The sequence below is a fragment of the Salmo salar genome, chromosome ssa29 (genome assembly GCF_905237065.1).
Source record: "Salmo salar chromosome ssa29, Ssal_v3.1, whole genome shotgun sequence".
NCBI lineage: Eukaryota > Metazoa > Chordata > Actinopteri > Salmoniformes > Salmonidae > Salmo > Salmo salar.
The window spans coordinates 763,344-780,473 of record NC_059470.1 but is presented as its reverse complement, the minus strand read 5'-3'; the positions used below and the strand labels follow the sequence as shown (position 1 = coordinate 780,473).

The following is a 17,130-nucleotide window of genomic DNA, read 5'->3' as shown; positions in this document are numbered from 1 at the left end:
AAGGAGACAGGCTCCAAGTGGAGCAAGGGTTGACCTCTAACCTCTGACCCCTGACATCATCTGTCTGCGTGTTGACAGACCTGACATGTTCCCCTCTCTGACATCACCACAACGAGGCAGACAGAGTCACTGACACATGGCGGGAGGACGTATGTGTTAGACATTATCACTCAGAGACAGACAGATGTCGTGGAAATGAGTGTGTGTGTGTCTGTCTGTGTGTGTGTGTGTGTGTGTGTGTGTGTGTGTGTGTGTGTGTGTGTGTGTGTGTGTGTGTGTGTGTGTGTGTGTGTGTGCGCGTGTGTGTGTGTGTGTGCACGCGCGTGTGTGTGTGTGTGTTTGACATTAGTCTGCTGTGAACACCTGTGAGACCTTACGAGACCTGTGGGGCCTGAAGGAGAGCATCAGAAGAGTAGTGAATCACGTCACTGTGCCATTGTAATGCATTAGGGATAGGGTTCAGTGTTGTAAATGTACTGTAGGGGATGGGGTTCGTTGTAATGCCTAGGGGATAGAGATCAGTGCAGTAGATATGAGGAGATACTACATTTCAGTGTATAGCCTATGGGTGACAGACTTCATTTAAGTGGGGGTCGAGGATGGTACTCAGAGGATACAAGGTTCAGTGTAGTAGTTGTAACCGAGTTCAGAGCCGTGGTTGAAGACCAAAAGGTTCAGGGGATATAGTGGGTACTACAAGGCTTCTTTGTCATACCTACAGGAGAGACAGTATTCAACACATGGGAATAAGGAGCCGGGTTGAGTGTGTACAGCCTAAAGGGCACAGAGTTCAGTGCAGTGGATGAAAGGGATAGGGTTCGGTGGATATAGTGGGTAGGAGAGAGTGAATAGTGAATAGGGAACAGAGTTCATCACATCCCATCAGTACCTGAGTCATTTCCAGATCCGGTGGCCAGGGCCGGCATGGTTCCTGCTTGGCTGTGGAATATCACAGTGGGGTTTGAGAGTGGCACCGCAGTGCACAGCCACACAGGCGCAGCCGGTAGGGGTAGGGTAGAGTGTAAGGTTCTGGTCACTCCTCTCCGCTCCTGTCCTCTACTTTCCTCTCCTCTGTCTAACTCCTCACTCCCAGTCTAAGCTGTCGCTTTCCAGGATTCATGCCATGGGCATCCGGTGTTCCCTGGAAGAGAGAGGAGAGAGCAGAAATGTAGGCACTGCTCGTCACCTCACCGCATCCACCGTCACATGCACGAATGTGTGTATGTGTGTGTATGTATGGGATAGTAGGTTGTTGGACCTGGAAGAAAGCGGATGTACGCATCAATGAAGGAGGTTGTTCAGCAGAGGAGAGCAAAAATGTGTTGGACCATAAACATGGAGGGTCAACTGTGAACACACATATACACACACACCCTATTCCAGCTCTTCGTTATTCCCCCTTTCAACGGTCAGGGGAAACATAGGAAACACAATCCGGCTCACGGGTGAGAGGGAGGGGAGGGAGAGAACACCACAGAGCAGACCTGTGAAAAATCTAACGAGCGTGGTAACACGTCGCTTCGTAAATACAACCAGTCAACTGTGAATCAATCCATCCACATACAGGAGGAAAACAGCAAGAACAAGGGGAAAAATGTAAAACAAATAAAAACGTTAAGAGAAAATCATTTGGCCGTTAATCTCCCCCTCAGATGCAGCAAGGGTACACCCCCCCCCCCCCCCAACTCCGGCCTATAAAACTCAGCGGAGGAAAAACAACTCATGTGCTGCTAGGCTAATTGGAAGAAGATTCCCTGATATTCCCGCTATCCCTGAAAGATGTGTGTGTCCCTGTTTCAGGATTCTTCATCGAGGAGGTGGAGGATTCCAGGAATGTCAGGAGTCAGGACACCACAGGAGGAAATACACACTTCCACACACGGTAAATACACACACACACGCTCTCAATCACACACACACACACAAACACACACACACACACACACACACACACACACACACACACACACACACAGTCTCTCTCTCTTTTTTGGACAGTAAACAGGCCTATATAACATGACATAGATCATGAGTGATAGCTGTGCAGGTGGGAATGTGTCAGTGTGCTAGCTGCAGTCAATAACTCAGAGCGCTGGGTCTGACGGGGTCAGTCAGGGAGCAGGCCTCAGAGCATATGACTTATTGACCTCTGTACTCGATCCAACCCGGTAGCGCAGCTGCAAGCTGGCATTAGACACACACACACACACACACACACACACACACACACACACACACACACACACACACACACACACACACACACTAGGGCTGGGGTTGTGGTGGGGTCCACTGGGAGGCCCCAGCCCCTCGCCCTCCCAGTCCCTCATACACCCCTCCTCGACCCTCCACCCCTCCTCGACATCCTCCAGCCCTGGCTGGCCTTGACTCACGCCCACACCTTGTTATTAAACCCTTTACAGCTCCGCCACACACACACTCCCCTGTATGCTCCATTTCTCCCCCTGGCCACTTCACTAGACCCTAAGGGCCCCTACCTACCATGTCCATGTCCCTCTCTCTCTCCATCCACTCTTCCTCTCCTTCTCCTCATATCTCCCTCCCTCGCTAACCATGCCACTCAGGTCTAGGCTACTGAATGCTTCCCCTTAGCCCAGGCAGCCATCAAAGCCGGGCTGTAAACGTAGATAACAGTGGCCAGCCAATAACATTTACCCTAAGGCTCCTACCTAACAACATGGGGCTCAATGACCCACGCTAGACTTGCCCCCTTCGAAGTCATGTGCCGGTTTACTCCACTCTCTGTTTGATCCCCCCCATGATACAACACAGGTAGCCCAACACAGGATGCCTTAAAGGCAGAAAGGACCAAAAAAGTATTAATTATCTGACATGAGCCACAGCCACCTCTCTGGTCCTCTCTACCTCTCTCTACCTCCCTCCCGGCTCCCGGAGTTCTGACAGCTTTTGGCCCTGTGCCGAAGCGACGATGGTTCTGAGGTGCTGTGTGTCAGGGTGTTCTAGCTAGCTAGCACCGCTAACACTCAAAAGAGCTTCCAGGCAGCTCCACCATGCTCTGTTCTCTCTCTCAGGCCAAAATATCTCCATCAGGACCCCTATTCAGCAGGTTCAACACACACACACACACACACACACACACACACACACACACACACACACACACACACACACACACACACACACACACACACACACACACACACACACACACACAACCTCCGTTGGACCCCTGAACGGAGCCCGATGGAGCAGAACACACACTGGGTCAAAGGGTGTTGGAGCGTGAACTAACTATTCCGCCTCAGGTCTCAGGCACCTGGCTCTGCTGTGTGCTGTTCCTATGTGGCTTGGGGCTTTAGCTGTATTCTCAATGTGTTTGGAGAAGCTGCAGAGTTGTTTTCGATTGAAAAACACATGCAGAACTAGAGTGTTTCCCAGCACATACAGGAGCCACACACTAACACACAACCCCCAGTGGAGCAATCTGTATCCTGTACAGGAGCGAGTGCTACTTGGCTGTGGTGTAGATCACGGACGGAAGGTTTAGCCGCCCTGAATGTGTATAAGCACACACACAAGTCTAGGTGTAAATCTGCGGCAGTGCCAGTTCACGTTGCGTAATGGTGTCTGACATGCCGGGTTGTGAACGCACCTCGGGTACGACCGTTGCTCCAGGTGAGGCAAAAACCTGCTGTGGAAAATATCACTGCAACAACATGAGCCAGGAAAGACCGCAGGCAAGCCCGCCAGGCCCGGTCATTTAAAACATAGACGTTTAGTTCTAGCGGTTTGAACTCTAAAACATAGGCCCTAGACGTTTGTAGGCCAGGAGTTTTAGAAATCCGGGGGTAAAACGTGGTGAATTCACAGATCAACAGTAAAGAAGGTATCACTTTTCTGTTCTAATGGAAAGTGTAGGACGAGGGACGATTCAAACCTTGCTACTCCTTTGTTACGCCTGCTAGATTTGTAGCACAGCTGTCTTTCTGCACGGGGCTTGGTTTGTGGAGACTGGAGAGTGAGAGAGCCACAGAGAGCGAGAGTACATGTATAGACCAAACTGTCCAGTGCAATCAAAGTTCAGTGATGTTCCACACAATAAGCCTACATACATCCCATAAAATGCGGCAAAGAGACCAGCAAAGACCAGGCCTGCTTCCCAAATGGTACCCTATTCCCTTTGTAGTGCACTACTTTTGACCAGACATCCGGTCAAAAGTAGTGCACCATATAGGGAATACGGTGCCATTTGGGACACAAAAGGGTCAGCTCAGCGACAGCAGGCGCCTCAGGCCTGGACCACAGGATCCTACAAGATCTCTCCAACAGCTCTGCTACTTTGAACACAGAGGACAAAAGCAGCAGCAGTCACTGAGCTCATGTCAAAAGAATTGTCCCGTGCTAAATCAGCTCTGTATTTCACAGTCACAGAGAAGGGTAAGGGACAGGGGTAAGGTTTAGTCATAACAGTATGATTGGAATGACAGACAGAGCGGGACCTGGTAGGGAGATTGATCTGCCTGCAGTGCAGGGCTGCAGGAAAATCGGTTGTAGCGGCTTTCGGGAACGGCATCCCTAGGAGGAATTACAGCAATATTCCCAAATTAAGTGGGATCCATCTTTCCGTCCAGGGCCTTGGAAAGGCCAGGAAGAGTGCCGCAGCACCGAGAGCACCTGAGACTTTTACAGTGCCCGAAAGGCCTGTAACCACTGAACTTGAAGACATAGTCCAAGTCAAGATGCTGTATTCAGCCATGCCTTGGTTCGACTCTGTACAAATCACAGAGAATCAGGTTTGAGTGTAGAGGGGGGGAGGCAAAGCAACTTTGCCATGTGGAAAAGAAAAGAGCAAGGAATGAGCCTGATTGTAAGGAAAGGTATGCCTTCTACTTCTCTACTTGTCCCATGTGTGACACACACAGCGCCCTGAAATGGTGCTATCGCCATCTAGTGGCCCAATATCCAACTACAGCCAGAATCCCCTCTACTCTCACCACTACATCACAGCTGTAAGTAACCCTGGACAAGAGAAACTTCAGCACCTTACCAAACAAAGGAGACACAATGTATCTGTTAGGAGACACAATGTATCTGTTTTGTCTTACTCAGTGTGAAACCTGAAGTCTGATCAGTTATTTGAAGAGAAAACAGCTCAAGGGGTAAAGAGGGAGGGATATGGAGGATAGAGAGAGATGGGGGATGAAGAAAGGTTGTTATTTTTCCCCTTTTCAAAAACAGGTCCGGCCAGGGCTAGGATGGGCGGGGCCGCCAGGGACCCAGCTGGAAGTCGAAGAGAAGGAGAGAGAGGGAAGGAGAAAGAGCGAAGAAGAGTGGAAGAAAAACAACAGGGTATGAAAACACACGCACTTCCTCTGACATCAAAATAAACTCTATTATCCTCAGAGGTACACAGATGATAGCCTAAGTTAGTCCAATGTCTTGCACTGAGCGAAAAACACCAGCAGTGCATCTCATTCTCTGGAACACAACACATCCTTGGCCGCACCAAACATGAAGACGAGGTGAGAGGAAAACGTGTAGTGGTCTCAAGTGAGACATGGAGAGGGTCTGTAAATGAACACCATCTTTCACAGGCAGCAGGCGTAAATGCTTCAGAATCCAGGCAGGCTCAGGCTACTCATTCCCTGGGTTGTCAGTGTAGAGTAAAGGGTAGGAGTGGAGTCGGACGGCCCCAGGGTGCTGTTGGGAGATTGAGTTTTCTCCGTGGAGGCAATCCCACGCGGGGTCAGAGGAAGGCCAGACACTTGTCGGGAGGATTATAGGGCCACTGCGTCCCATCCATCTGTCACACAAACTCACACACATACCCAGCGAGTGATACTGATACTGATCCTCCTTCTCCTCACATGACAGGGACTAGAGCCAACAACCCCCACTGCTCCATCTCGTCCTAGGCTGCCACAGCTTCTCCAGTTCTTAGCTCTTAGAGTGTGTGTGTGTGTGTGTGTGTGTGTGTGTGTGTGTGTGTGTGTGTGTGTGTGTGTGTGTGTGTGTGTGTGTGTGTGTGTGTGTGTGTGTGTGTGTGCGCGCTCTGGTCAAAAGTAATGCACTAAATAGGGAATAAGGTGCCATTGGGACGCATCCATGGGTTTGCTGTGATCCTGATAGTGTTTAATATAACACAAATCCAGTCTCATGGAATAAAGACGTTTTTTAGTGCTCTAAGATAAAGTAGCCTGCATCCCAAATGGCACCCTATTCCTTAGTGCACTACTTTTGACCAGGACCATAGGACTGGATCATTGCTACTCTGGATCATTGCTACTCTAACTTCCGCGACGCATACATAGCCCTCCCTCACCCTCCTTTCGGCAAATCTAACCATGACTCCATTTTGTTTCTCCCAGCCTATAGACAGAAACTAAAACAGGAAACGCCCATGCTCAGGTCTGTTCAACGCTGGTTCCAACCAATCTGATTCCACACTTCAAGATTGCTTCAACAACGTGGACTGGGTAATGTTCCGGATAGCACCGCACAACAACATTGATGTATACACTGATTCGATGAACGAGTTTATTAGCAAGTGCGTCGGTGATGTTGTACCCACGGTGACTATTAAAACCTTCCCCAACCAGACACCGTGGATTACATTTACATTTTAGTAATTTGGCATGACTTACAGAGCGAATTACAGTAGTGAATGCATACATTTCATACATTTTATACATTTCATTTCATGCATTTAAAATAAATTCATGTTTTGTACTGGCCCCACGTGGGACTTGAACCCACAACCCTGGCGTTGCACACTCCATGCTGGCGTTGCAAACACCATGCTCTACCAACTGAGCCACAGGGAAGACCACGATGGCAGCATTCGCGCAAAACTGAAAGCGCGAACCACTGCTTTTCATCATGGCAAGGCGACCGGCAACATGACCGAATACAAACGGTATAGCTATTCCCTCTGCAAGGCAATCAAACAAGCTAAGTGTCAGTATAGAGACAAAGTAGAGTCTCAATTCAACGGCTCAGACACGAGACGGATGTGGCAGGGTCTACAGTCAATCACGGATTACAAAAAGAAAACCAGCCCCGTCGCAGACACAGATGTCTTGCTCCCAGACAAACTAAACAACTTCTTTGCTCGCTTTGAGGACAATACAGTGACACTGACACGGCCCGCTACCAAAACCTGCGGGCTCTCATTCACCGCAGCCAACATCAGTAAAACATTTAAACGTGTTAACCCTCGCAAGGCTGCCGGCCCAGACGGCATCCCTAGCCGCGTCCTCAGAGCATGCGCAGACCAGCTGGCTGGTGTGTGTAAGGACATTTTCAATCAATCCCTATCCCAGTCTGCTGTTCCCACATGCTTCAAGAGGGACACCATTGTTCCTGTTCCCAAGAAAGCTAAGGTAACTGAGCTAAACGACTATCGCCCGTAGCATTCACTTCTGTCATCATGAAGTGCTTTGAGAGACTAGTCAAGGATCATTTCACCTTCACCCTACCTGACACCCTAGACCAACTCCAATTTGCTTACCGCCCCAATAGGTCCACAGACGACGCAATCGCAATCACACTGCACACTGCCCTGACCCATCTGGACAAGAGGAATATCTATGTAAGAATGCTGTTAATCGTTTACAGCTCAGCATTTAACACCATAGTACCCTCCAAACTCGTCATTAAGATCGAGACCCTGGGTCTCGACCCCGCCCTGTGCAACTGGGTCCTGGACTTTCTGACGGGCCGCCCCCAGGTGGTGAGGGTAGGAAACAACATCTCCACCCCGCTGATCCTCAACACTAGGGCCCCACAAGGGTGCGTTCTTAGCCCTCTCCTGTACTCCCTGTTCACCCATAATTCAATCATCAAGTTTACAGACGACTCTAGAGTGGTAGGCTTGATTACCAACAACGACAAGACGGCCTACAGGGAGGAAGTGAGGGCCCTCGGAGTGTGGTGTCAGGAAAATAACCTCACACTCAACATCAACAAAACAAAGGAGATGATCGTGGACTTCAGGAAACAGCAGAGGGAGCACCCCCCTATCCACATCAACGGGACAGTAGTGGAGAAGGTGGAAAGTTTTAAGTTCCTCGGCGTACACATCACCGACAAACTGAAATGGTCCACCCACACAGACAGCGTGGTGAAGAAGGCGCAACAGCAGGATGCGAAATAAATTTGGCTTGTCACCAGAAACACTCACAAACCTTTACAGATGCACAAACGAGAGCATCCTGTCGGGCTGTATCACCGCCTGGTACGGCAACTGCTCCGCCCACAACTGTAAGGCTATCCAGAGGGTAGTGAGGTCTGCACAACACATCACCGGGGGCAAACTACCTGCCCTCCAGGACACCTACACCACCCATCACTTGACGGCCAAAATGATCATCAAGGACAACAACCACCCGAGCCACTGCCTGTTCACCCCGCTATCATCCAGAAGGCGAGGTCAGTACAGGTGCATCAAAGCTGGGACCGAGAGACTGAAAAACAGCTTCTATCTCAAGGCCATCAGACTGTTAAACAGCCATCACTAACCTTGAGTGGCTGCTGCCAACATACTGACTCAACTCTAGCCACTTTAATAATAAAAAATTGGATGTAATAAATGTATCAGTAGTCACTTTATATAATGTTTACATACCCTACATTACTCATCTCATATGTACTCTATACCATCTACTGCATCTTGCCTATGCCGTTCGGCCATCGCTCATCCATATATTTATATGTACATATTCTTATTCATTCCTTTACACTTGTGTGTATAAGGTAGTTGTTGTGAAATTGTTAGATGACTTGTCAGATATTACTGCACGGTTGGAACTAGAAGCACAAGCATTTCGCTACACTCACATTAACATCTGCTAACCATGTGTATGTAAACAATAAAATGTGATTTGATTTGATTTGGGACAGACCTTAAATCTTTTTTGGAGTGCTCCAACACTTTCTTCTACCATTAATGGACATTTTTGGACGTTTTTATTGGTAAGTCCAATTTTTATAAAGCAAATCCGTCTGACCCATGTGAAGCACTGGGTAAACACCTTTGTGCCAGTAATAATCAAGTTCATCAATCAATTTAATCCAGGTCTTAGCAGAACCATCTAACACTCAATTACTTTGTTAAAACCTGTTGGGGCTAGGGGGCAGTATTTGCACGGCCGGATAAAAAACGTACCCGATTTAAACGGGTTACTACTCTTGCCCAGAAACGAGAATATTCTATAATTAGAATATGCAATTAATTAGATTTGGATAGAAAACACTCTAAAATTTCTAAAACTGTTTGAATGGTGTCTGTGAGTATAACAGAACTCATATGGCAGGCCAAAACCTGAGAAGATTCCATACAGGAAGTGCCCTGTCTGACAATTTGTTCTCCTTCTGTGGCATCTCTATCGAAAATACAGCATCTCTGCTGTAACATGACATTTTCTAAGGCTTCCATTGGCTCTCAGAAGGCGCCAGAAAGTGGAATGACGTCTCTCCTGTCTCTGGGCGAAAAACAGCAGGAGATTTTGTGAGTGGTCAGGCTGAGAACAGTGACACTGGAGATGGGCGTTCATGTGAATTGTCCATTTTTTTCTTTCAGCCTTTGAATGAATACAACGTCACCCGGTTGGAATATTATCGCTATTTTACGAGAAAAATAGCACAAAAATTGATTTTAAACAGCGTTTGACATGCTTCGAAGTACGGTAATGGAATATTTTGACATTTCTTGTCACGAAATGCGCTCGCGCGTCACCCTTCGGATACTGACCTGAACGCACGAACAAAACGGAGCTATTTGAATATAACTATAGATTATTTGGAACCAAAACAACATTTGTTGTTGAAGTAGAAGTCCTGGGAGTGCATTCTGACGAAGAACAGCAAAGGTGGTGGGTGTCAAATTAGCTAGCCGTGATGGCCGGGCTATGTACTCAGAATATTGCAAAATGTGCTTTCGCCGAAAAGCTATTTTAAAATCTGACACCGCGATTGCATAAAGGAGTTCTGTATCTATAATTCTTAAAATAATTGTTATGTATTTTGTGAACGTTAATCGTGAGTAATTTAGTAAATTCACCGGAAGTTTGCGGTGGGTATGCTAGTTCTGAACATCACATGCTAATGTAAAAGCTGTTTTTTGATATAAATATGAACTTGATTGAACAAAACATGCATGTATTGTATAACATAATGTCCTACGAGTGTCATCTGATGAAGATCATCAAAGGTTAGTGCTGCATTTAGCTGTGGTTTTGGTTTTTTACACATTATTTTTGGCAGGGTACTCTCCTGACATAATCTAATGTTTTGCTTTCGCTGTAAAGCCTTTTTGAAATCGGACAATGTGGTTAGACTAACGAGAGTCTTGTCTTTAAAATGGTGTAAAATAGTCATATGTTTGAGAAATTGAAGTTATAGCATTTTTGAGGTATTTGTATTTCGCGCCCCGCGATTCCACTGGCTGTTGACTAGGTGGGACGCAAACGTCCCACCTTGCCCAGGGAGGTGAAATTGATTAAACGAATTAGACTTTGGACAAAAACGCAAAAATAATGCCTCTAAACTGTTTAACTAATCAATGCACCATCATACCAGGTAACTTATTATTTTAAACATTTTAATACTTAAAACCGCCCAAAAATGGATGAATAAGATACTTGGCTACAGAAGTGTCATTTCTTATCGATCTCTACAGCTTTCGTCCAAAAATGTATCTTGTGAAATGACATCAACACATACTGGAAGAGTTACTGGATAGCTAAAGTGTCTAGCTTAGCTGACGAACTAGCTACGTCGGTCGCAGTGCATTACAAGAATGACACATCGACCAACCATCAAAGTCGCACCCCATTACTGTATGAAAATTTAGTTTGACTGTTTTTTTTTGTGCAAAAGTTGACTTTTAAGCCACACCAATTAAGCCACCAGTCTCACACTAGCCTACAACAGGATGTGGAATGATCAATATTGCCAGATAGGAAATGCTAATGTTTCCCCTAACTGTCTGAACAAATTGTAAACAAAAACCCTACTTTCTACAATGGGTTTGTCAAAACAAGCATTGTGATTGGTTGAGACGTGTTCTAAGCCATGCTAAAAAAGCTTTTTTACAACTGGTAGGCTTATGGAAAAAAAATAGGCTACTTGTTTTCTGTTCTATCTGAGAAATCACTGCATATCCACTGTCCCATCAGCTCAGGCAGGCAATCCGTAAACTTGATCTCCACTGTAAAAAAAGCATGTCGAAATTATTTCCCCTTGATTCAAGCCTAACATTTGGTTTTCAATAGCCACTGCCGAGTCCCCAACAATCGGATGTTCAGGTTTTCAGGGGAAATGGAAAGAGAGCCATTTGTGACGCGGCTTATACTTCTCGACATTAACAAGGCGAAACTCCATCCTAACTCCTCCTCCACATTTACTGGATTGGTTGAACAGTGCAGAAGAGAACCTCCACCGACAGTTTTTTCTACGTTTCTTTTACGCCTGCTACATTAGGTTAGGTTTGCAACAACGGGGGTTTGTACAAACCTTGTCTGCCTCGCTAACCTCTACAAAGAATTGTTTTACTTTGAATAGCGATCTCACCCATCGCATAGAGAATGAACGTATCGGACGAGACAGACAGATTTTCCGATACTGGCGAAATCATGCATCAGCATAATTTTTATGGATACAGTTGAAGTCGGGAAGATTGCATACACCTTAGCCAAATACATTTAAACTCAGTTTTTCACAATTCATGACATTTAATCCTAGTAAAAATTCCCTGTCTGAGGTCAGTTAGGATCACCACTTCATTTTAAGAATGTGAAATGTCACAATAATAGTAGAGAGAATAATTTATTTCAGCTTTTATTTCTTTCATCACATTCCCAGTGGATCAGAAGTTTACATACACTCAATTAGTATTTGGTAGCATTGCCTTTAAATTATTTAACTTGGGTCAAATGTTTCGGGTAGCCTTCCACAAGCTTCCCACAATAAGTTGGGTGAATTTTGGCCCATTCCTCCTGACAGAGCTGTTGTAACTGAGTCAGGTTTGTAGGCCTCTTTGCTCGCACACGCTTTTTCAGTTCTGCCCACAAATGTTCCATAGTTTTGAGGTCAGGGCTTTGTGATGGCCACTCCAATACCTTGACTTTGTTGTCCTTAAGCCATTTTGCCACAACTTTAGAAGTATGCTTTGGGTCATTCTCCATTTGGAAGACCCATTTGCGACCAAGCTTTAACTTCCTGACTGATGTCTTGAGATGTATCCACATACTTTAACTGCCTCATGATGCCATCTATTTTGTGAAGTGCACCAGTCCCTCCTGCAGCAAAGCACCCCCACAACATGATGCTGCCACCCCAGTTCTTCACGGTTGGGATGGTGTTCTTCGGCCTGCAAGCCTACCCCTTTTTCCTCCAAACATAACGATGGTCATTATGGCCAAACAGTTCTATTTTTGTTTCATCAAACCAGAGGACATTTCTCCAAAAAGATAGATCTTTGTCCCCATGTGCAGTTGCAAACCGTAGTCTGGCATTTCTATGGTGGTTTTGGAGCAGTGGCTTCTTTCTTGCTGAGCAGCCTTTCAGGTTATGTCTATATAGGACTTGTTTTACTGTGGATATAGATACTTTTGTACCTGTTTCCTCCAGCATCTTCACAAGGTAATTTGATGTTGTTCTGGGAATGATTTGCACTTTTCGCACCAAAGCACGTTCATCTCTAGGATGAGCGGTATGACGGTTGCGTGTTCCCATGGTGTTTATACTTGTGTACTATTGTTTGTACAGATGAACGTGGTACCTTCAGGCGTTTGGAAATTACTCCCAAGGATGAACCAGACTTGTGGAGGTCTACCATTTTTTTGATGAGGTCTCGGCTGATTTCTTTTGATTTTCCTATGATGTCAAGCAAAGAGGCACTGAGTTTGAAGGTAGGCCTTGAAATACATCCACAGGTACACCTCCAATTGACTCAAATGATGTCAATTAGCCTAACAGAAGCTTCTAAAGCCATTACATAATTTTCTGGAATTTTCCAAGCTGTTTATAGGCACATTCAACTTACTGTATGTAAACTTCTGACCCACTGGAATTGTGATACAGTGAACTATAAGTGAAATAAGCTGTCTGTAAGCAATTGTTGGAAAAATTACTTGTGTCATGCACAAAGTAAATGTCCTAACCGACTTGGCAAAACTATAGTTTGTTAACAAGAAATTTGTGGAGTTGTTGAAAAACAAGTTTTAATGACTCCAACCTAAGTGTATGTAAACTTCAACTGTATATACAAAGACATGTCAATACCCATGTAAAACAAAACAAAATGCAGCTGGTTTTCTGTCTCAGTTTTGTGTTAGCTGTGTAGTTGGCTAGCTAGCAAGGGAGAAGGGGGAAAGCAAGGGGTAAGGGGGAAGAGTATGCATAGAATCGTCTAGTGGGTGATTAAAATAACTAAATTGTCTGTGTTATAATTCCACTTTCTGTAAAATGGTCCGGCAGCAGGCTGCAAGTGTAGCCTACAGTGTATTTCTGCCTGATGAGCATGATGATTGATCCGCTAAATTCTGCACCACGGACAACGCTATCACTGTCAGCAGCTGCGGTGCCTGCCCATAGCAACCTGTCGAACGGACGACCTGAGGGCTTAGCTGGCAACAATTCCAATCGAACAAACAGCCAGTCAGTTTAAATTATAACAATGCCAATACAGTAGAACAAACAACCGGCCGGCTTGGCTGGAAAACATAGATTTGTGTAGGGACTATATTCTCGTGGAGGGATTGTAAGGGCTGTCTGAAGAGAGAGACCAAGGTGCAGCGGAGTTAGTGTTCATCATAAGAATTTAATAGACCAACGTGAACACTTTACAAAAAACAAGAAAACTGACAGCCAAAACAGTCCTGTCAGGTGCAAACACTAACAGAAACAATTACCCACAAAACCCAAAGGAAAAACATGCTCCTTATGTGTGACTCTCAATCAGCAACAACGAGCTTCAGCTGTGCCTGATTGGGAGCCACACATGGCCCAAAACAAAGAAATACAAAAACATAGAAAAAGGAACATAGAACGCCCACCCAATGTAACACCCTGGCCTAACGAAAATAAAGAACAAAAAACCCCTCTCTATGGCCAGGGCGTTACAGTACCCCCCCAAGGTGCGGACTCCGGCCGCAAAACCTGACACTGAAGGGGAGGGTCTGGGTGGGCCTTCTTACGGCGGCGGCTCAGGTGCGGGACGTGGCCTCTGCCCCACCCTTGGCGTGGCCCTCTTAGGTGGCGCACCTGGCCGCGCCGAAGGTCTGGTGGGCGACCCTGACTTCGCCCGGCTGGCGGGCGACCCTTGTTGCGCCCGGCTGGCGGGCGACCCTGGCTGCGCCCGGCTGGCGGCGATGGCTGCGTCCGGCTGGCGGGCGGCGATGGCTGCGCCCGGCTGGCGGGCGGCGATGGCTGATCCGGGCAGGCGGGCCGCTCTGGCTGATCCGGGCAGGCGGGCCGCTCTGGCTGATCCGGGCAGACGGACCGCTCTGGCTGATCCGGGCAGACGGACCGCTCTGGCTGATCCGGGCAGACGGGCCGCTCTGGCGGCTCCGGGCAGACGGGCCGCTCTGGCGGCTCCGGGCAGACGGGCCGCTCTGGCGGCTCCTGACTGGCGGGCGGCTCTGGCGGCTCCTGACTGGCGGGCGGCTCTGGCGGCTCCTGACTGGCGGGCGGCTCTGGCGGCTCCTGACTGGCGGGCGGCTCTGGCGGCTCCTGACTGGCGGGCGGCTCTGGCGGCTCCTGACTGGCGGGCGGCTCTGGCGGCTCCGGACTGGCGATACCCACTGGAGACCTGGTCCGTGGAGCAGGCACAGGACTGACCATTATGGGGAGACCCACTGGAGGTCTAGTCCTGGGAGGTGGCACAGGACGGACTAGGCTGGAGAGATCCACTGGAGGCCTGGACCGAGGAGGAGGCACAGGATAAACCGGGCTGTGGGGTAGCACTGGAGTTCTGGCCTTTACGCTATTTACCCATACTCCAGGCTGACTGCCCACTTCGGCCCGGCACGGGCAGAGAACAGGCATTGGGCGAACTGGACCCTCCCAGCGCCCTGGAGACCCAGTGCGCAACGCCGGCGCAAGATAACCTGGACCGAGGAGGCGCACTGGAGACCAGACGCGCTGAGCTGGCACAACCCGTCCTGGCTCGATGCCTGCTCTCGCATGGCACTTGCGGGGGGCTGGCATGTAGCGCTCCGGGCTATCAATGCGTACTGGGGACACCGTGCGCTTTACCGCATAACACGGTGCCTGACCAGTACTGCGCTGCCTCCTGTAAGCACGGGGAGTTGGCCCTGAATTAAATCCTGGCTCTGCCACACTCCCCGTGTGCCCCCCCCCCCAAAAACAAATGTGGGGCTGCCTCTCGTGCCTGTTGCGCTCTCTCTCCTCATATCATCGCCTCTCCGCTCTCGCCGCTTCGATCTCCCACTGCGGGAGGCGATAATCCCCAGCCTGAGTCCATGATCCCTCTCCGTCCAGGATTTGTTCCCACGTCCATGAGTCCATCATGCTGCTCTCCTGGTGCTGCTCCTTCCTCCGCTGCTTGGTCCTTTTGTGGTGGGTAATTCTGTAAGGGCTGTCTGAAGAGAGAGACCAAGGTGCAGCAGAGTTAGTGTTCATCATAAGAATTTAATAGACCAACGTGAACACTTTACAAAAAACAAGAAAACTGACAGCCAAAACAGTCCTGTCAGGTGCAAACACTAACAGAAACAATTACCCACAAAACCCAAAGGAAAAACATGCTCCTTATGTGTGACTCCCAATCAGCAACAACGAGCTTCAGCTTTGCCTGATTGGGAGCCACACACGGCCCAAAACAAAGAAATACAAAAACATAGAAAAAGGAACATAGAACGCCCACCCCAATGTAACACCCTGGCCTAACCAAAATAAAGAACAAAAAACCCCTCTCTATGGCCAGGGCGTTACAGGGATGAAATACTAGCCTATGAAGACATTTATAAATGTTTTAATTTATTTTTTAATTGGTGATCTGTTGTAGAAAAGCTATTGTACACTTGAGGTTGTATTAAACAAGATTTCTAGCACAGCTGTGCTGCAGCTCATACCGTAGATCAGCAAAGCTGTGCTAAAATAAGTCGCCCTCTCGTGTACAATTTCTTTAGTATGGCCTGAGCTCACTGGTGCCCTCTCCTGGGGTGATCTGATAGTGAACACAGCAAGTAGGATATCCACAGACCAGATCCACAGACTTCTAGTGTGTGAATGTTCAACTATCTCCAAGCTAGAAAATAAAATACACAACATGTATACCACACCCCTCTGCCTCCATTATCCCCCCTTTCCCTCCTCTCCTATTTGTCCTTCCCTCCTCCCCAACCCTTCTAAATCCCTCCTAAGATCCCCTCCGCCTGTAAATCTGAGCCCTGTTTGTGTGTGTGTGTATCTATATCTGAGTGCCGGGTCTCCCTTGGTCTCTGTCTCGTAACCCGTTGCCGCGGCAGTAACTCACGCCTCAGACGCAGGCTGTTGTTAAAGGCATGCCGTGTCATTAGTGGGCGCGTGCAGTTTTAAGAGTACACTATCTTGTTTTCACACGTGTGCACGTGCTCCCCATAAAGAGCATACTGTGACAGACAGAGCGCGCTTCCAGTCCATAAAACACACATCCAAATATTTGTGCTGTGGTGCTGCATGGTTAGAGAGAGGAAAGGGGGAGAGATGAAGGGAGAGACAGATAGAGAGAGAGAGACAGAGGGAGGAGAGAGATAGAGGGAGAGAGGGAAAAACAGAAGGAGAGACAAGGGAGGGGAAGAGAAAGAGCACCTCTAGAAATATAGAGGATGAGGTTTGGGAGGGTTTCAGGTTAAGGGTGTTTTTGTGCAGATCAGAAAGGGTATATAAATGGTCCTGAAAATGAGGGGTCCCTTCACTTCAAGTTCCATTAAGGAGTGGCAGTCACGAAAAAACACTGTTACGGGTTGTATCCCAAATGGAACTATATTCCCTATATAGGGCACAATTGGGAATGGGGTGGCATTTGGGACTCAGATACAGAGTAGCAATGATCCTTTCAAATTAGATCATTCAGCAAATCAATAAAGAAACTATACAGACTGAATATTAAAATACTAGGAACGTCAAAATACATGTACCTAA

The 17,130-nt window shown here is 47.7% G+C and overlaps 1 protein-coding gene across 7 annotated transcripts in view; it reads right to left on the bottom strand.

Annotated features, from left to right (window-relative positions):
- The window catches only part of LOC106590020 (MAGUK p55 subfamily member 7), a 284,039-nt gene that overhangs the window by 172,193 nt on the left and 94,716 nt on the right, over positions 1 to 17,130 (bottom strand). For all 7 annotated transcript variants that reach the window (XR_006762736.1, XR_006762737.1, XM_014180502.2 and 4 more), the window contains one exon: positions 890 to 1,141. Coding sequence is in view for 5 of the 7 variants with exons in the window: in XM_014180502.2 (XP_014035977.1) it covers positions 890 to 926 (37 nt within the window). In the remaining 2 variants the exon portion in view is untranslated. The remainder of the gene's footprint in view (positions 1 to 889; positions 1,142 to 17,130) is intronic.